Source organism: Pectinophora gossypiella, chromosome 22, assembly GCF_024362695.1.
Source record: "Pectinophora gossypiella chromosome 22, ilPecGoss1.1, whole genome shotgun sequence".
NCBI lineage: Eukaryota > Metazoa > Arthropoda > Insecta > Lepidoptera > Gelechiidae > Pectinophora > Pectinophora gossypiella.
The window spans coordinates 8,546,167-8,567,865 of NC_065425.1; the positions used below are offsets into that span (position 1 = coordinate 8,546,167).

A 21,699-nucleotide genomic window follows, 5' to 3' on the forward strand; every position below is an offset into this window, starting at 1 on the left:
GGTAATTCACCTCACAATCCACACGATAGAAGAAGAAGAAGATGGGACATTTGCCCATACATGTTGTGCCGACTCCACCTAGAGTGAGATAAGGGCAGGAGGATGATGATGATATAGTGGGAAGTTTGCCCACTTCACAATAGTGGTCCATACGCGAGGATATGCGGAAAGTCCCCCACGTGTGCTTACGTGTAGAGTTTTGCGGAAACGAGCTCATTTAGCTTAACCATAACAGACCGTGGTCCATGGTGGTCATGGTCATGGTCTGAGGATAGCCCTGTGTAACCTATAGGTTTGGAGGTGAACCAATGATCTTCATTTTCACTACCTATTCTCATCGTCAACATTGATTCGACTCCGTTTATCGTTCTGTCAATGTTGCGGGCTACCATTAGACCGGGAATTTTGATAATTCGAAATATCGAATTTTACTTTACTTTAGGGGATTTTGATTGTGGAATGAGTTGTGATCTTTTAAATAGTTTCAGCAAGAAAGAAGTAACACTTACCGGTTTGTGTGATTTTGGTTTAAAAGTACGTAGGTACATCACCTTTATCTCCAGGCCATACTGCCAGGCTAGCCCGAAACATTCCTAATGACCAGTCTTAATATGATTCCTCTTACCTTCATTTGTTAGGGGTGGAAATATTATCATAATTGAATTTGTAAGATTTTGACTGCAAAAATGAACCAAAAGTGGTTTTGATTAGGGGCGTAGTGTAGTGGACAAAATGTGTTTGTAGTGGGCAGCAGTGGTGGTTTTGACCGGTTATTTATGAGTTTTGAGAGTAAAATCATAACAAAAATATCTTATTATCGCCACCTTACACTATATATACGTGTACCATCTTTATATGTATTTATTATTAGAAATTCGTAAAAACATGTATCATTTTACACAATAAAACCGAAAAAATAAGTCATGTTAAACCACTTGACACAAATTCGTTATAGTTTATCGTTTGTGTCAATTGATATAAGTTACGTTTCTTTACTTTTTAAAGAAAATAAATAGAATTTTGCCTTTCTACAACATTATGAAATAAACTTTCTTCCAAGACATTTTGTTTTTTGTAGAATAAGATTGTAAAATTAATAATTGAAATATGATATATCAACGATGACTTTTTTATAGTTATGTGTGTAAAAAGGTATAAGTAGACTTGTATCAATTTACACAATATAAAAGTTGGTGTCAACTGATACATGTAATTTATTTTGATCCTCTACCATTTCTGTTTAGGTTCTAAATATAACTAAATATTAGAAAAGAAACCTTCCATCATCACCTATCGACACATCTAACTTCTGTTCCATTATTCCTTATAAGTCGCGGGCTACAATATTTTTAACTTTAAACTCGATTTTCTCAAAACTTGAATTTTGGACTTGTATTACTTTTCACCGACGGTACAGAAATTAGTTCCATTAAAATCCGTGGACTTTTTTCGTAGTACGATATATGTATATTTGGAAGCAGCCAATCAGCTCGCGACACCAAACACTTCAGGACCCCGATACCGACCCCGCCGGCGTAGTCGACGATTTCCCTCAATCAGCGCTTATCGCTTCTTCTTCTTCTATCGTGTGGGTTGTGAGGTGAATTACCAACCCCATCAACCTTGGTGTCATTTTGGCTTATCGCTATCGACCCATTAGGGTCGATTAATTCTTTCAAATATTTTTCCTCTCAGACGACGCCCTGAGCCGAGGTTCGCGCCCAACTCGCACCCTCAGGCCGGTTGTCTTAAACGTTGTACCGGGTGAGAGCATTCAGCGCTCCCCATTTGTCCGGCCAAGTAGTTAATGCCATCTGCGGCAAATCTACAATAAGTCACGTAAAAAAAAGGAACCTAGTCTCTTTAGTCTTAGTTCTGTAATAAGGCAGTAGGTGTCTGTTGGTTGTACCGACGATGGAAACAACCCACGGATGTTTATTGAGGTAGCGAAACACAAATCATTTGATACAACTTGCAGACATTTTAGCTTCTATGTTTCGAGATAAAATACGATGCTCTATGCAGTGATAAACTTTTAAAAGTTCGTTTATGGACACGCGGCGGGTTGCGCGGTGAATTCAAACATACGGTGATGTATGAAAGCGTTCAAGCGTTCCTATCCATCCATAGGGAAGGCCCGTGCCCCAGCAGTGGGGACGTTAATGGGCTGATGATGATGATGATATAATTTAATGTGCCACTGTTCTCATCATCACCAGCCCAATAACGTCCCCACTGCTGGGGCACGGGCCTTCCCTATGGATGGATTGGGAGATCGGGCCTTAAACCACCACGCGGGCCCAGAGCGGAATGGTGGTTAGTAACGACTTCTAATGCAGCCGGGCCCAACGGCTTAACGTGCCTTCCGAAGCACGGAGGAGCTCGAGATAAAAACTTTTTTTATGCTCACCCATCCTATGACCGGCTTTTGCGAAAGTTGCTTAACTTCAACAATCGCAGGCCGAGCGCGTTTACCGCTGCGCCACTGAGCTCCCCACTGTTCTATTTTTCCTTAAAAAAGTAGCATGGAGAATGCTACACCGACAAGAGTGTAGCTCTTAAATTAATGACGATGAAGAGGTAGAAGTTACTAAGCTCTCGTTTTTAAGTGAATTGTTTCGTATTTCAAAGGGTGGTTCAGTCAAACACAAACACATATTTTGTTAAAACTCTCTGTTGCAATCTACAATAGGAACCATAGAGTACTTTTATATAATTATACGGAAATAGAGACCTCACTCGGCCATTAAAAGAAGCAATTTTGAAGCGCCCGCTGAATCTCTTACACAGAACTATGATCCTGCCTATACATAACTATACTTATTAAAATAGGTAAAGTGTCTTCTTGTAAATAGTTTTTTAAGCTATGAGTAGGGTATGCTATGCTATTTAACCTTATAACAGCGACTGCAGTGCCACCGGAATCTTATACATGGCATTATGTTGATATACTACTCCCAAATTAGAAAGCCATGCATTTATTAACGTTTTTAGATAATGCTTCGTCTTTTAAATTTTTAGGGTTAGCCATCGTTAAATTGCCAGGCTTAAATTGTTGAGATTGTTGTGCATTGTTGAACACCAATGTTTTTATATTGACATAAAATATGTATGTACTTTTGTCTTAGCAAAAATTGTCGCTATGAAATATACGTATTTTTCTCTCTGCTAAAACTAGTTATTTTAACATACTGTAAAACATCATTGGGTTTGGGGTATTTCAAATAAGACAATGGTCCGTCCCTGAATTTGCGATTAAGATTTTCGTGAATGGAAATTAGTACCTAGTGTCATTTTTTTTATTGTTCGTTCACAGTTCAATAAGCCGGTTTACGGACTGGAAACACCGAATTTCACCGACTTCGCCGGGCCCGGAGTTATTTTAACGTAAGTACCTACAATTATTAGTTCCTGAATTTCATTTCAATACATTTGCCTTCACATTTCGGAGAGAAAGTGGAATAATTTCTCGATTACATTCTTATAGCGCAGACATTTTCATTATTGACTACAGTTGGCTATAAACTTACATACTTTCATGAACTCACGCTCGTAATACCTTATAGGGTGAGTAGAGCCACTAGTAGGTAATAAGAAGGCAACTTGCTGCCACTTTTAATAAGTAGTCCTAAGAAAGATAATGATCAACCCTACCGTACGAGTAACCTATGTTCAGTCAATCGCCAATAGAATACCTAGTCTTTATAGACATTATTGTCAGAATCTGAAAATACACAAACCCTCTGTCGGTTTTAACGACACACCTGAGCCGATGAGCAGCTGATCGCGCTCTGTTTCTCGTTCAATTTCGTGTAACTACGCTAAGCGCCTGGACAAAATTTAAAGCAATTAATGTTTCCAGTATAATATTCTTCTTGGCCGTCGCGTTGACTTCAGGCGCTATGTTGGCTGAGAGGAATGAAGGCATCTTGGAGCGGTCATTAGTGTCTGGAATAACTGGTAAGTGCAAATTTAGTACTTTCTTAACATTATATAAGGTTATTATATCCTAATTGGGGTAGTCACAGGCATATTCAATAAAAATGAACTAAGTACCCACACCTCATCGAGCTTTCTGTTAGACCGACGTGATATGATGAATGGTCGAACCAACTGTGTTAGTGAAAACTACACTTAAGATAAATTAATAATTTATTGGTGTAAGTCTAGTACCGGGGTTTGGACGGCGCTTCCCGATATCTAGACACGCGGTCGCGTGTCAAGCCAAGTTCAAGAAACAGAACTGGCGAGCCACACCGTGTGTAGTATTACACGAACCATTTGAAACCTACAATTATTTGTCGGTTCTTATTTTATAATTCCGAAAATTTGGATTGTTGGTATAAACTAGCTATCGAACATAATTCGTTGGTAGGTTTATAAAAACTAGCCAAGACAGACTTTAGGCTACAATACATTATCTTATGGTATAAGAAGATATGATATGTTATACTGTTACTTATAAATAAATTTCAGGACTGACCATTGAATTTGGCACCCATTTAGATCTCACTTCTTTTGTCGTTAAAGTCAACAACCAAGGCATTTATCATAATATTGAACTTGGCTGTCATTTCACATTTATGTTTTTGATTGGATGTATTTTACTTTCTTCTCAATAATGATTTACTTGCGACACCACACCTTGTACTGTACAGTCATGAGCAGTATAATGTTGGGTACATTATTTTTTTTTTACATTACTTTAGGACTCTGTCGCAATAACATATTTGACATTTAGTGAGACTTACAGTTCAATTTGTCAAAAAAGTTAATGTGACATGGTACCAAAGTGTACAAACATAACTAATGCTCGAGACCGTACATTAAGTACTACATTACATTAATTATTTAGAACTTACCTGTAATACATCCTAATGCTAGGAATTCGTACTTTTGTCATAAAATAAACAAATACAGGGTGTTAGTGACATCGTAACGAAAACTATGAGGGATGATTCAGACCATGTTTATATACGAGATGAGATGCGATGGGAAATTTCACTTGATATTAACTCGGGATCATGGTCTGAATCAACCCCCTCAGTATTCGTTACGATGTCACTCACACCCTGTATACTACGTACAGAAGGGATAATTAAAAAACATGTTAACATAACGTGCATGCATAAACAGCCCACATACGTCCCACTGCTGGACACAGGCCTCCCCTCAATCAACCAGAGGGGTGTTACCACATAAAAAATAAAAACTAAAATAATCTACAACCCCGCGCTGATACGAACTTTTAATCCAGTTGAAACTGCTTACAAACAGTCATTAACGGAGAAACTCGGATAATCTCTAGTTGACTTGTCTATTATATTCTTAAGCATCGTATAATTTCATAGATCTTATCTGTCTGCCTTAATCCCTTCGTTTAATATTAGGGATCAACCCAACTTTGCCTGCGTATGACTTTTATTCTGCCTTTACACTACAGTTCACAGTCATTCTCCTAATCGACAACAGTAAATTGGGTTAGGTGGCAACTCGCCCAATTAATATCTGGCCTACGGGCGAGTTAACACTTTTTATATTTTTTTGTGTAACAGCCTCCGTGGTCTAGAGCGTGAAGCTCACGATCTGGATCACGATGGTCCGGGTTCGACTCCCGATGGGGACATTGTCGAAATCACTTTATAAGACTGTTCTAACTTGTGAAGGGAAAACCAGCCCAATACAGGTTAGGTCACATACGAAAATGCATTTCTCGGAAATGTGGGTTTCCTCACGATGTTTTCCTTTACTGAGCACGTGGTAATCATTTGTGATCCAAACATGAATTCGAAAACTGGTTTAGGGCTGTGCTGGAATCGAACCTGCGACCTCAAAGTGAGCAAGCGTTCTACCAACTGGGCTACCACGGGTTACAATATAGCAAATTAAATAGGTATTAATATTTAAAACCACTTTGCAAGATATAAGTTTAAATCCAGCGATAATGCCGTAAGCCTCTTTGTATTATCCTAAAACTTAATTAAGTATTTATTAATTTAGGTAAAGGCCTATTATAGCTTTTAATCTAGGTGGTTTGTAATTATATGGCCATTTACCAACATGCCCGCATGTTAAATTACGTGATAAAAGGTAGGAAATCCAGGGTACTACCTCACACCGGACACTTCATACAAAAATCTCATCACATCACCAGCCCATTAACGTCCCCACTGCTGGGGCACGGGCCTTCCCTATGGATGGATAGGGAGATCGGGCCTTAAACCACCACGCGGGCCCACTGCGGATTGGTGGTTATTAACGACTGCTAATTCAGCCGGGACCAACGGCTTTACGTGCCTTCCGAAGCACGGAGGAGCTCGAGATGAAAACTTTTTTTTTTTGTGGTCACCCAGCCTATGACCGACCTTTGCGAAAGTTGCTTAACTTCAACAATCGCAGACCGAGCGCGTTTACCGATGCGCCACCGAGCTCCTCTGCAGAAATACCTCTACAAAAATCTCATACTCTGTGAAAAAGCGCTAAATTAAATAAAATCGTGTCAAATTAAGAAAATAAGCATCGTCTTATTATACGTATATTAGCGCGTGGTGCTTCGTAACGCGGTCGGGTTATACTGCGATTCGGATTGACTCGGGTTTTTGTTTTAGTGTATTTTAAACTAAAATAATAATTTTAAAGGGTTTTACTGCGAAAATTAAGATTTCGAAATATATGAGTTCACCTTAGGAAAAAAGTAACTAACTGCCAACGAATGTTTTGTCTAAGGCGTCGCGATATCACTACTGTTAGTAACATTTTGTGAACTTGGATATACAACAAAACTTATTTTTTTAATTTAATTAACAGTTGATTGTACACGGAACAGAATATTAAGGCATTTAGACTAGCATAAGATAGACAAACAGTTCAGCTTATTTCTAGAAGAAATTTCTTCCAGTAGGCAGGGAGAGATAAAATTAATGGAAGGCAGATAATTATTTCTTTTATTTAACATGTTTTTATAATATTAAAAGGTATAAAAGCGGGAACAATGTATTTATATACACTTGTTATATGATCCCACCGGGATTCGAACCCGGGGCCTCTTGATCGTGAGCCCAACGCTCAACCACTGAACCACGGAGACCGTTCGGGATCTACTATAAGCATAGAATAAGGAATAATACTACGTACGTACGTATTACATAAACTGTCTATATACGTCCCACTGCTGGGCACAGGCCTCCCCTCAATCAACCGGAGGGGGTATGGAGCATACTCCACCACGCTGCTCCACTGCGGGTTGGTGGAGGTGTTTTTACGACTAATAGCCGGGACCAACGGCTTAACGTGCCTTCCGAAGCACGGAATCATCTTACTTTTTCTGACAATCAGATGATTCAAGCCTGAAAAGAGCTTACCAAACAAAGGACAGTCTCACAAAGTGATTTCGACAATGTCCCCATCGGGAATCGAACCCCATTTACAATAACCTACCTGATAATATTAAAAGTATTGAGTCTTTTGGGTCATTTAAGGCGAAATTAGCTAGTTATATTCTGGAAAAGTGAGTTTAATGTGTTTTTGTTTTTATTGATATTTACTGTGGTAACAGATGTTTCTAAAAATTGTACTTACCTATCAAACGCAAACGCATACCTACATACTCATAGTGTAAGCGAACTAAAAAAATCTAATTTACCTACCGCTTGTTTCTTAAGTAAAAGACATTGTAACTGTCGTTATTAAGACATAAAATATCTTTAAACTGAACCCGGACCTCCAGATCTTGAGCCTAACGCTCTAACCACTAGACCACGGAGGCTGTTAGTTACTACTAAGTTATAAACGTCCAATATTGTTCACACCCTTTACGCGAGTAAATTACAGGCGTAATGCATTTCTTTTGCGCGGAGCTAGAAGTTTCAACGAGGCTTCCAGTAACGTGGATATTGACCTCTTTAGCACAAGCACAACCACTGTGAAAAGACTACTGACACAAGGTTATTTTAACACCATCACTTAGTGAATTGCATAGATAAAGTGAGTAAACTGGCACTGTTTGTGATTGTTATTGTCTCTTTTATGAACGCATGTTTGAAATTTATTTTATTAACGTTCTTTTTATGTTAATTTCATTAGCCTACTTTATAGAATAACTATATTGAAACCTATAGGTGGAGATTTGTAATTAGCATATAGTTACTAATGATTATATTTACTGTACTATTCAGCTGTTAATCTTCCTAAAAGTAAATAAATAAATAAATAAATTATGTAAGTAAACAAGAGCGTCAAGCAGTCTGAAGAAAGTTTACAAAGTGTTCAAAGCCCCTATTGTAGTATGTAGCTTTGAAAGTTCAGTGAAAGAGCTTTTAGACGTCTCTTATGACCGAACTGTTCTTAATTCCACCGCATCCTCTGAGAGTTCATGTAGTTTTAGGTAGAATATTGTATACTACTTATTACTTTGGTTTACTGTTAATAAATTTTTAAATTCTACATTTCCTGTATATTCTATATTTATAGTATATTCTTAAATATGACCGGCCTTTGCGAAAGTTGCTTAACTTGAACAATTGCAGACCGAGCGCGTTTACCGCTGCGCCACCGAGCTCCTCTCGCAAAGGCCGGTCATAGGATGGGTGACCACAAAAAAAAAGTTTTAATCTCGAGCTCCTCCGTGCTTCGGAAGGCACGTTAAGCCGTTGGTCCCGGCTGCATTATCAGTCGTTAATAACCACCAATCCGCACTGGGCCTCCCTATCCATCCATAGGGAAGGCCCTTGCCCCAGCAGTGGGGACGTTAATGGGCTGGTGATGATGATGATGATTCTTAAATATACAGGGTGTTAGTGACATCGCAACGAAAACTTTGAGGGATGATTGAAACCATGATTCTAATTTTAAATCAAGTAGAAATTCCGAACTAAAAAAAATATGGATCTGAACATATTAAAAAAAAAAACAAAAAAAATCATGAATTTTCCGACTGGTGAATCCACTTGATATCAACTATCAAATGAAATGAAATTAAAATAAAAAAACACGAAAAAAACATGAATTTTGCCAAGACGAAAATTTCACTTGATATTAATTCAGAATCATGGTCTGAATCATCCCCCCTCAGTATTCGTTACGACATTACTAACACCCTGTATTACCGCCAAATATCCCTGACATGGCGCATGTAAACATAACATTACATAAGTACTTCTATATTACATTACATACTCAAGTAAAATGGTAGCCGGGACTGATTGCTTAACAAGCCTTCCGAAGCACGGAATTATCTTATTTTTCGGACAATCTGGTCATTTCAACCTGCATTGTCTTGACCAAATCAGGGACAGTCTCCTCACGGAGTTCTTTGTTAGACGTGTCCCCACCGGGAATCGAACCCAGAGTCTCCGAATCGCTAGTCCAAAGCCTAACGACTAGACCACGAAGGCCGTTATTTAATCTCTCATAGTCGTATATATATAAAGATGTCTTTTTTATGATTTTACGTTAATACTAAGTATGTTCTATGCTGTTCTGGGAGCAAATAAAAAACATAGAAAACGTTCAGCTGCTTGTCTTCCCGGGCATGTCGTAAAAACCGACAGAGGGATTGTGTCATCTAACATGATGGACTAATGTTATGGGCGATAGGCTGATCCCTTATCACCATAAGGTTCATCATATCCAGCTTACGACATCGTATCAACAGTGGCTGCAAGTTGTCTTTGATTACTTGTGGCTCTGCCCACCCCATTAGGGATTACGGGCGTGAGTTTATGTATGTATGTATGTACTAAGTATGTCATTCGAAATTAACCCTTATGTCCTCTTGTCATTAGGTACAGAGATCCTGTTCTCCCACGTGACAGTGCAGATGTTGGTGATGATCATCCAGTCAGGAGTGGTGCTGTTAGTCGGCTTCGTGTTCTTTAAGCTGACCATCACGGGCCCCGTTGGATGGGTCATCATTCTGACGCTGATCACTGGGCTTTGTGGCATGACTTTTGGTAAGTTATTTTTTACCTATTAAAGAAAGAAAGAAAAAAGATAGAACCATTTATTATTTAGGACGCTACAGACATGGATTACATTATTATACTTAGGATCCCTTTCACGCACTCTACAACCTCCGTGGTTCAGTGGTTGAGCGTTGGGCTCACGATCCGGAGGTCCCGGGTTCGGTTCCCGGTGGGGACATATCACAAAAATCACTTTGTGATCCCTAGTTTCATTACAGGCTGATCACCTGATTGTCCGAAAGTAATCTTACTTTCGGATCCGTGCTTCGAAAGGCACGTTAAGCCGTTGGTTCCGGTTACTACTTACTGATGTAAGTATGTAGTCGTTACACGAGTCATGTCAGGGGCCTTTGGCGGCTCAATAATAACCTTGACACCACGGTTGATGAGGTTGGTATTCACCTCACAACCCACACGATAAGAAGAAGACTCTACAACTCCTTTATTGACCGGAGTATTATATCTGCTACATATTTGTAAACTTTAATGTTATTAAGTTTTTAGAACTTAAACAAATCTCTCTCTAATAAAACACTGGAACAACATGAATACTGTAAAATGGAAATGGAGACATGGATTCTCAACACCGTCACAGTAAAAACATAACAGTTGGTACATTACATCGCTCAGAGGGGTCACAGCACACGTCAAACGGATTGCAAATCAACGAGACGCCTATTTTATTCGCCCGGGTTATTCATTTTAAGATTAACAGCTGTTAATCATCCGTCCCTTTTCTTTTCTGCGGATAAGAATATGACGGATATAATTTAAAATAAAACTTTGAGGTGTCTTCAGGAACCGGGGCCATTATTAACTTAATCATCTAATATTATAGGAAAAATCCATCGTACAAACAAAAATAAACCCTATTGTTTTCATTTTCTATAGTACGGTCCTTTTCGGCTAAAGTGACATAACCCACCCGCTTCCCCCGAGCCAGGAGGGTTGATATGCGGTAGGCAGGCATTTCGCATTGTGGCGAATTACGCTCATGATTTATTTAGATATTTACCTATTGTAATAATTTAATTATTGTTAAGTTCTTTTTAATATTCATGTCGTAATAATATTATTTTATTCATTTCCGAACGTTCATTTTAACATGTCAGTTTCTGAACGTGTTTTTTTTTGACATATAGGTAGATAGAGTAATTTTTGAACGTGTTGCAACGTGTTGTAACTTGTCCGCTTGAACATATCTTTTGTTTTTATCTAACAATTTAAAGAAAATATAATTAAGTCACACCAAACCATTTGCCGTTTGAATCTCAGCCATAATCATCACTTCAAACCTTTGAGAACACCATCCAGAACATCAAGACTGCGATTCCCAATACACGAAACTCTTTAAAAAAGATTAGGTTATTTTGTGTTCGATGCTAATTGGCCTACTGTTATCTCTGTGCTAGGTGTTAGTGTTTTTATTTTCTTTGTTGTAGACAGACATGTTTGATTTTCCCACGAGGAAATACGAAGGAGTTTTGTATCTCATGTTTTGTATTCTTGTCTTCGGAGATGTTTTCGTGCCTTTTACGACGTTTGACTGTGAGAAATGATATTGTTAAGCCACACAGAACGACATACGAAATGTAATTTTGTATTTTGTTTCGTGTTGGAAATGGAAATCTTTATGTCATCCTCCCTGACAGAGCCACCTTCATAAAAAGCGGTCAAACTTATCTCAAAACAATGTACGTCGAACGTACATAGTGTACGTACATTGTTTATAACTGTACGTATACGGATTAGCGGAATTTACGCCATATTTATTATGTTGCATTTACGCCTTGTTCCTGTTCTTACGCCGAGTAAACCGGCGAGAGAGTGCACTCAATTGCCAAAGAAAAATCGATGTTAACTTTTGAGTCCGCAATAAATTGTTATTATTTATTTACCCACTTCACACCAAGCTTTTACTTCTTTTTTTCTTGCTTTTTTATTTTATTTTTTTGGTAAGATCAACGCACACCCCGGATACACTATACAATCATTTCATTCTTACCGTGTTCTCATTTGTCCTCGGATAGCATTCACTACTTGGCTTGGCTTGGCTGTATTAACATAACATAACATAAACAGCCTATATACGTGCCACTGCTGGCCACAGGCCTCCCCTCAATCAACCGGAAGAGGTATAGAGCATACTCCAGCACGCTGCTCCATTGCGGATTGGTCTCCACCACCTCCGTGTTTTTATGCCGAGACTAACGGCTTAACGTGCCCTCTGAATCATGGTGTGAATCATCCCCCTCAGTATTCGCTACGATGTCCACTAGATGCATGTAATACGAACATTCCTCTATAAATGCCCTTTACAATCCTCTTTTTAAAACTCCTGAATAATGTTGTTTAATTAAATACGACACGATTCATTTATAACAAACATTATAGAAGGAAAAATTGAAGGGAAGAGAGGAAGGGGTAGACCTAGGATAACATTTATGAAACAAATAAAAGAGAAGGTGCAGGTCGTGTCGTATCGGGAGGTGAAAGTTTTGGCGGGAAGAAGAGAGGAATGGCGGTTACTCCACCGACAAGAGCGCAGCTCTTAAATAGAGAGAGAGAGAGAGAGAATTAAATAACATTTAAAATGTTAATTAATTAGGTGTTAACATAAAAAGTGTAAAACCGCCGGCTGAGGGCTAATTAGAAGGCCGTTTTAAAAATGTACACCAAAGTCTGTTTGAATTTTAAGTTGGAGTAATTAAAAAAGGCTTCTAGGGGAAATTATTAACGTGCCTTTTTGATAGAGGATTAAACCACAAGAAATAATAATTTGTGATGTTGGAAATTATTTTTTATGTAGGGCCTCTCTGCCGTCTAATTTTGTCCTTTTCTCTCTGTGACACGGCCGTACTATTTATCTCTGCCTAACCCCTCAAGGAAACGTGCGTTGTACTACGTTACGTAAATCATAAGAGTTTAATGGAAATTACCGACGACCTCCATGGTCCAGTGGTTGAGCGTTGGGCTCACGATCCGGAGGTCCCGGGTTCGAATCCCGGTGAGGATATATCACAAAAATCACTTTGTGATCCCTAGTTTGGTTAGGACATTACACCTGGCTTGGCTGATCACCTGATTGTCCAAAAAGTAAGATGATCCGTGCTTCGGAAGGCACGTTAAGCCGTTGGTCCCGGTTACAACTTAATGATGTAAGTAAGTAGTCGTAACATGAGCCATGTCAGGGGCCTTTGGCGGCTCAATAGTAACCCTGACACCAGGGTTGATGAGGTTGGTAATTCACCTCACTATCCACACGATAGAAGAAGAAGAATGGAAATTGCTAGAATACTGGACTGGGAGCCAATACAAAAACAGAACACGTTCAGTTGTTGCGGCTATCCAAAAGCAAAACAGAGTAAGCACCATTTATTTTTAAACTATCCTGTAGGCTCTTCACGGTAACCGCGCCGCGACCGACCAATAGCCGTTTGACGTCCATCTATGTAGATAGCATTCGTATCGTTTATTGGTCGAAGCGCTCAATATGATTCGCGCTGCGCGCAGCGCGGTTATCATGCAGACCTACTTTAAAAATACAAAATGGATAAAATAAAATAAAAAAAACATGTCATATGAGAGACATCAGACAAACCAAAGACAATCTCACATAAGCGATTTCATCTATGTCATCAAGGGGAATCGAATTCGGACCGCCAGAACGTGAGTTAAAACGCGCTAATGAACAATTGCTGTTTATTCGATTAATTCCTTTTATCACGAATTTTAGCTGGACAGGGGCCCCAATTCCTGCAGACACTTCTTAATTTTACTTTAAGTTATACCTGCCATTTTGTTATCCGCCGAAAAGGAAAAGGAAAAGGACGAATGTTTGACAGCTTTTAATTTTAAGAAGAATGAGTAAATGATTAACCCGGGCGATTCAACAAGGTATCTTGTTGGTATGCAAACCGATTGACGTGTGCTGTCAACTTAATTCTGTCGTGTTATTAGCCCATACAATTTTTATAGCTGTTTTTGATTTGTGCTAAAAATTGACGTGTGTTCCATAAATATTATTCTTGTCGTTCGGCGGATAAGAAAATGACAGATATAACTTAAAATAAAGTTTATTTTATTTTATTTATAAAAAAGGTACACCAACAGCTTATATAATAAAACATTAAATAAAATAAAAGTTACATCAGGGATTAGAAAGTTAGATGGTGTTTACAGGAATTAGCACCAGTATGGAGGAATAGGAAAAGGAACTCTCAACAGTGCTTCCGCCTACATTTGAGCTTCTAGTTTTATCCTTATTCTTATTTATTCAGTCTGACATTGTATTTACAATGTTTTTCATCAAAACAGATGTTTTCGTTCAATTACTTGTTTTCCGTTTTAATTTAAATATTCAAATTAATTCTGTGGCCCGTCGTTACTTTCTACTTAAGTTTAGGGATGTGATTAGTCGATTAGGTAATAGAATGTAACGAGTCATTTAATACTGGCTGGAGAGGGATTCTTTCAGTTTAAGGGGGTTAAAAAGGCTGCATTGAAGCAATTCATTTAAAAAATATTTCAAGCCAAGCCAATTAGTTAATGCCATCTGCGACAAATCCACAATAAGTCACTTCAAAACAAAAGCAAATGCGCATATGAAAGTAAGTGCGCAATATCAATAAATGTCGAAAAGCAATAATACTTGTCTAACGAATTGTGTTTCAATGTGGCCTTTTTAACCTCCAGTTGTTCAATTTTCCCATCGGGAAAAGGGACCAGGAACCAGGATTGTTGGGTAACATGGTTGACCACCCCTCATCATACCACACCCTTAACACCATACATAAATCTCATTTCAACCGTATGCCGTCTGCTGTCCCCGGACACTTCATACAAAACACCCCATCTTACGGACACTACACATTGACGTTGTATCGTACACGCGCATCTGTGTGTGTGACATCTGACGACCATACGATTGAAAACTAAAGTAAGGCCGAGGGGGCGAGGTAAACCTAGATCAACCACAGGTCTTCTTCTATCGCGTGGGTTGTGAGGTGGAGTATCAACCTCATCAACCCTGGTGTCAGGGTTACTATTGAGCTGCTATTGGACATGACTCATGTAACGACTACGTACTTACATCAGTAAGTAGTAACCGGGACCAACGGCTTAACGTGCCTTCCGAAGCACGGATCGTCTTACTTTCGGACAATCAGGTGATCAGCCTGTAATGTCCTAACCAAACTAGGGATCACAAAGTGATTTTTGTGGTTTGTCCCCACCGGCATTTGAACCCGGGACCTCCGGATCGTGAGCCTAACGCAACTGGATCACGGAGGCCGTTACGGTGGCCGGTCACTGGTGGGGAGCGGAGAGTTGCCGTTCTATAAGTAGTATTACTCCTGACTTTATAGTATAGTAAAGAAAATAGTGACTCTAGATGCACACAAGACATAATAGCCAGAATTCCGATAGCAAAACAAGCATTTAACAGGAAAAAATACATTTTGAAAACCAAAAACATATCATTAAAAATAAGAAAACGGTTTATTAAATCATATATTTGGAGCATTGCCCTCTATGGAAGTGAAACGTGGACTATGACACAGAGAGACAGAGAGAGGTTGGAAGCGTTTGAGATGCGGTGTTGGCGAAGGATGGAGGGTATAAGCTGGATTGAAATGGTGTCAAATGAAAAAGTGCTGGAAAGAGTTGAAGAAAAGAGAACCATATTGAAGACTATAGAGAACCGGAGAGGAAATATGATTGGCCACCTGATACGACACGATTCATTTATAACAAACATTATAGAAGGAAAAATTGAAGGGAAGAGAGGAAGGGGTAGATCTAGGATAACATTTATGAAACAAATAAAAGAGAAGGTGCAGGTCGTGTCGTATCGGGAGGTGACGGTTTTGGCGGGAAGAAGAGAGGAATGGCGATTACTCCACCGACAAGAGCGCAGCTCTTAAATAGAGAGAGAGAGAGAAACCTTACTTTATGCTACTGCTGTTCGAGAGAGACACAGTCCCCTTACGCTCTAGCGGATTTCGGCCACTTGAGACTAAAGTAAAACACAGAGGGGGTGAGATCGGCACGCGATACCAATTGGTGCGGGGAGGAGAATTGTCGATGTATACGTTGTATTATTCTTTAAAACTTTAGATGCTTATATTTTGTTGGAGGCGCGACTATGAAACTGGGTAACTCATACCCAAATGAGGTGATGCATGCAAATAAGTGTAGTCAATATACCGCAAAATACAAAGATAAGAAATGAGGAGCTCGGTGGCGCAGCGGTAAACGCGTTCGGTCTGCGAATGTTGAAGTTAAGCAATTTTCGCAAAGGCCGGTCATAGGATGGGTGACCACAAAATAAAAAAGTTTTCATCTCGAGCTCCTTCGAGTGCTTCGGAAGGCACGTTAAGCCGTTGGTCCCGGCTGCATTAGCAGTCGTTAATAACCATCAATACGCACTGGGCCCGCGTGATGGTTTAAGGCCCGATCTCCCTATCCATCCATAGGGAAGGCCCGTGCCCCAGCAGTGGGGACGTTATTGGGCTGATGATGATGATGATGAACAAAGATAATATTCACAATGCAGTCCCTATTGGTCTCCGATGTGCGGTAAGAGTGTTGGGTATGACAAGAAACATGAAAGTAGGAAGATGTGGTCATTATAGAATTGCTTGAATCCAATGGACTCCAACTGGAACCTTTTTCATTTAACTGTTGTGAACTTATTTAAGTTGCTCGGTACATCACTAGAGACATTTTCCTCCTAAAAGCCGTGGTACTAAGTAAATATTAGCATAAGGTTAGCATAGCAAGATGCGTCGGGCTGGGATTAGGTACCTACTATGTGATTATAATGTAGATAATGTGGTGGCCAAAGAGAATTTTTAATGAAACCTTCTTACTTTAATACTTTTATGTATCGATATTATGAATTATTTTTTTTTAGACTGTTGAATTCCATTTTAAACTTGACATACTTCTCTTAGTTCCTCTTCATTCACTAATCGTTTCATACACGCCGGTTCAGAGTAGATCGTACTAAACTTTTTTAAGGACATCTCCAATTTGGTCAATGTACCATGTTTGGTTTGGTCATACCGCTTTCGTATTCCCAACATTCTTCATCTGTTCCAACTACACACACACACACACACACTCACACACACACACACAACACACACACTACACCTCACTTTAGTCACAATGTTTCTTATTCTGTCATTTAACACCGAACGTAAGAGTAACCCAATAACACTCTTATTATTTGTGACTCATAGTATTAATTTACTTATTGTTTTGTCTCCAGCATTTTATACTTCATCTGCTCCATGTATCCAGGCCTAATATTCAAGGGTTAATATTCCCTTCTCAATATTATAGTGAATACATCATATTTAACATAGCAGATGCTACGCAACGATCTAATGCTATTAAAAGCTTCGGAATAAAAGTAAAAGAACAGTTTTACAAATCCCAATGCGGTGTTATAACATAACATATTAAGTAAGTAATTTACCAAGTAAACATACATACATACATACATAAACTCACGCCCGTAATCCCAAATCTGGTGGGCAGAGCCACAAGTAATCAAAGACAACTTGCAGCCACTGTTGATACGAAGTCCTAAGATGGATATGATGAACCTTATGGTGATAAGGGATCAGCCTATCGCCCATAACATTAGTCCACCAAGTAAACATAAAATAATAATAATAGTTTTTATAAAATATTTATCTTATAATGAATGAATGAAATATTTATTTCAGATATTTATCCATATTTTGTTAGTAATAGAATATTATATCTAAGTTAGTAAAATTTATAATTAAAAATAAATTAATTAATATTATTAATTTATTTAAAATTTATTTTTTAGATACATACTTATATGTTTTGCACTACATACTAAATACTGACATATAAGAATATAAACGTACACGACTACCTTTATTATTATTTGTTTTTTTTTTTATTAAAAATATATTTCAATATTCAGCACGTTCATTTAAAATATATACTTAAGTAATTAGAAAATTCAAAATGTGCTTAGACTTCGTGTCCATTTTTTTTTGTTTAATAATAAGTATGTTACCTGATTACTTTACGGGTTCCAACTGAAAATCAGCATTATAGTCGGCATACATTCATAATTGTATTTAAGTATGTCGAATAAATATTTTTTCTTTCTTTCTTCTTCTTTCTATTCTAATTTCTACGAAATTAATCTTATTTCATACTTCTTCTTTCAAACCTAACGCTAATCCTTACTTCAGCGTAGGGGCCAATGCTGCATAGTGAACAGCCATCCTCGAATCTTGCGAGATACATTGGCAACTCACAACTGCATGCATCCCTGCATTTACTAAGTTACCCAATTTCACTCTTCTTATTTATGTTTCTTATAGTACTTATTTAAGTTTTCTTGTCTCCAGGATTCGTGGTGTCATGCATTTGTGACACGGAGCGAACTGCGACGTACTTGGCTCTGGGGTCCTTCCTGCCCATGATCATGCTGTGCGGAATCATCTGGCCTATTGAAGGTAATTTATAATTCGTTACCTCCTCGATTACTAACTTTTTTCTTTATTTCATTTCTAATTAGATATGGTTTTTCTTGTTTATTATCCAAAGCTGTTCTCACACGACGACACGACCTTCTCGACACCGAACACTTCAGGACCCCGATACCGACCCCGCCGGCGTGGTCGACGATTTTCCTTTCCTCTCAGATGACGCCTTCGGTTCACGCCCAACTGGGCACCCTCAGGCCTGTTGTCTTAAACGTTGTACCGGGTGAGAGCCTTCAGCGCTCCCGATTTGTCCGGCCAAGTAGTTAATGCCATCTGCGGCAAATCTACAATAAGTCACGTCAAAAAAAATGTTCACACACGACGCGGATTTTGCAGCGGTGTATCGCATCGCTCGGTGAGGCGGTGTTCATGTGTATTAGGCAGTCAGTCAGTTACTGACGGTGCGGGGTGTCGTGTGAGAATCGCCTAAAGGAGAATTAGAAAAAAAAGATTTCACTCAGTGTACGTAGATGTAGAAAAAACCAGAGTCGTCAATTGAGTTGATTTACAGAAATTTCATTAGATTTGCCTAAAATCTCTGAAAAAATGTAAGAAAGATCAAGGCATATATTTAAATCTTATCGAATTTTATAACTCTTTTCTTCTTTTTTTGTAAGGTTAATGGCCGAACTTACCAGTTTACTACGAAAGGGATCAGTCATAGTTTTTCCCGAGTATCCACAGCCTCTGTCAATTACGATGTGATGATTATGTACTAAAATGTATATTATCCCTTCGTTCGCAGGTATGCATTTCATCCTTCAATGGATCAGCTACGTACTACCTCTCACCAAGTCGACAGAATCATTGCGCTCCATGCTCCAACGGGGGTGGACTATCACAGTTCCTACAGTCTACTCAGGCTTCATTTCCACTGGCATCTGGATAGCTATTTACTTGACAGCCAGCATACTGCTCATCAAGTTCAAAAAGGGTTAAGTCGATATAAGTACCTGTTAAGTTTTAGTATAGAAGATTTACTGCGGGCTTATAATTTTTATACGATTAATTATTGTCAACATATAAACGTATTAGAATGGGGGGGTTAAAATGGCCTCATCGAAGCAATTCATCTAAAAAAGCAATATTGCAATTTATTTTATTTAGAATAGAATAGAATAGAAAAAGTTTATTATAAAAGGACGCTACACACAAAAAAAAGACAACAACATCATATCAAATTTTCACTAAAACAATTACAAAAAAGCAAGACGGATGTTCGCTTGATATCATCTCAGAATCATGGTCTGAATCATCCCTCAAGTTTTCGTTACGATGTCACTAACACCCTATATATATACATATATATTTTTTACATATGTTACCTTAGCTATTTAGATGGCTATTAGACATTTGTTTACATTGCGCGCAAATGTCAAATTGCAATAGTGCTTATTTAGATGAATTGCTTTGATTTTATCCCCGAGTGCTACTTACACTATTATGGCTCCATTTGACAGTACTTTGTAGGGTTCTTTTTAAGTATCGTTTGTCATATTTTTTGCGCAGTAACTGGCCGATATACTTGTAAGATTTGTAAAAGCAATAAAATCTTTTATTATTACCTACATAGTTGATGGTAGGCCTCTTGTTCAATTTTTTAAAGTTGTGTTGATAGATGTAAGCTTGAGCGAATGGTTATATTTTGTTCACATTTTTATAAGGCCTCAATGAGTAATAAATGCACGGTTTTGTTGACGATACCGACGTCAAAATGTAAGATAATTTACACGTGTTTGTTATGATACCCACGAAAACTGTTTTTTTTAATGTTAAAAATGTTACTTCATTTATCTATTATAATATTATGTACGAAATATTACAGTAATACCAACATGTTAGTGACATCGTAACGAATACTGAGGGGGATGATTCAGCTCATTACTCTGAGTTAATATCAAGTATAAAATTGAAAATAATTAAAAAAAAACATGAATTTGCAACGGGAATTTACACTTGATATTAACTCAGAATAATGGTCTGAATCATCCTCCGTTATAATGTCATTATTCTTCTATCGTGTGGGTTGTGAAGTACCAACCCCATCAACCCTGGTGTCAGTGTTACTATTGACCCGCCAAAGGCCCATATGTTTCAGGAATTTATTTGCTATATTGGCATGCAAGAAATACATTAACACCCTGTTTATATAGATTTAGCAAAATGTTACAGGGACCGTACGCAAAAATTATTATCTCTTCTGTGGAATCAGCTTAGTAATTTATCATCTGGTCACGTTCTATTTGTAACAAAAGTGATTAATAAGATTGTCTTGTAAATATAGACCTGTAATATTGTAGTTCACTGGTGCTATTGTGTGCTAATTGGCAATCTGAATTGGTATTTATTATTTTACTTACTACAACACAAATATTTCTTTATCAAAATAATTATTAATTATGATGGTGTTGATTCCAACACACACCATCTTATTTTATTTTAAACTATACCTGTCCTTTTCTTATCCACCAAAAAGAAAAGAGACAGTAATCGACTGGCGAGAATTTATGGAATACACGTCAATTTTAAGCAGAAATTTAAACAACGCTCTTAAAATTTTACATCAGCTAATAACGAGACAAAATTAAGTTGACAGCATACGTCAAACGGGCGATATGCCTATTTGATTCGCCCGGGTTATTCATTCATTCACTCATTCGTGTTAAGCAGCTGTCACTCGTCCATTCCTTTCCTTTTCGGCGGATAAGAAAATGACAGATATAAATTAAAATAAAATTAGGAGATGTCTACAGGAGTCCGGGCCAATGTATTACTGTATATTATTTAATAAGGTAATTAATATTCTTCAAGTGGTTTACGTACAATGCAATGTTATATTCAATCCTTATTAAGTGTGTATTTTTTTGTATCTGTGGTGTATAAAAGTTACTATGTATTCAATAATTTGCAATACCACTAAGAACCGTTTCTAATATACCAATATAGTCGAAAAGAAACGTAATAATAATATATATTGTTTTCTGTAACTTTAAATATTCTTGTTTACTTTTTGATTAAAATGTCTGTATGAATTTCGGTTTATTTCACTATTTAAATGTTCTAAATGCTAACGAGAATTTTTGTATTTCGTAGTAGCTACTTGTAACCAGTAATGTGGTGTTCTCGGGAAAGTTCTCACTTTGGTAATATTCCCGGCGGTAAAAAGGAGCAAAACTTACGTAAAAAGACCTTTA

The 21,699-nt window shown here is 38.0% G+C and overlaps 1 protein-coding gene across 1 annotated transcript in view; it reads left to right on the forward strand.

The window, feature by feature from the left end:
* LOC126377263 (ABC transporter G family member 20) overlaps positions 1-20,397 on the forward strand; it is a 122,007-nt gene extending 101,610 nt beyond the window's left edge. The window contains exons 12-16 of the mRNA XM_050024986.1: positions 3,317-3,387; positions 3,863-3,960; positions 9,783-9,950; positions 18,368-18,475; positions 19,251-20,397. Of these exons, the coding sequence (XP_049880943.1) occupies positions 3,317-3,387; positions 3,863-3,960; positions 9,783-9,950; positions 18,368-18,475; positions 19,251-19,444 (639 nt within the window). The 3' untranslated portion in view covers positions 19,445-20,397. The remainder of the gene's footprint in view (positions 1-3,316; positions 3,388-3,862; positions 3,961-9,782; positions 9,951-18,367; positions 18,476-19,250) is intronic.
* Positions 20,398-21,699: the final 1,302 nt, after the last annotated feature.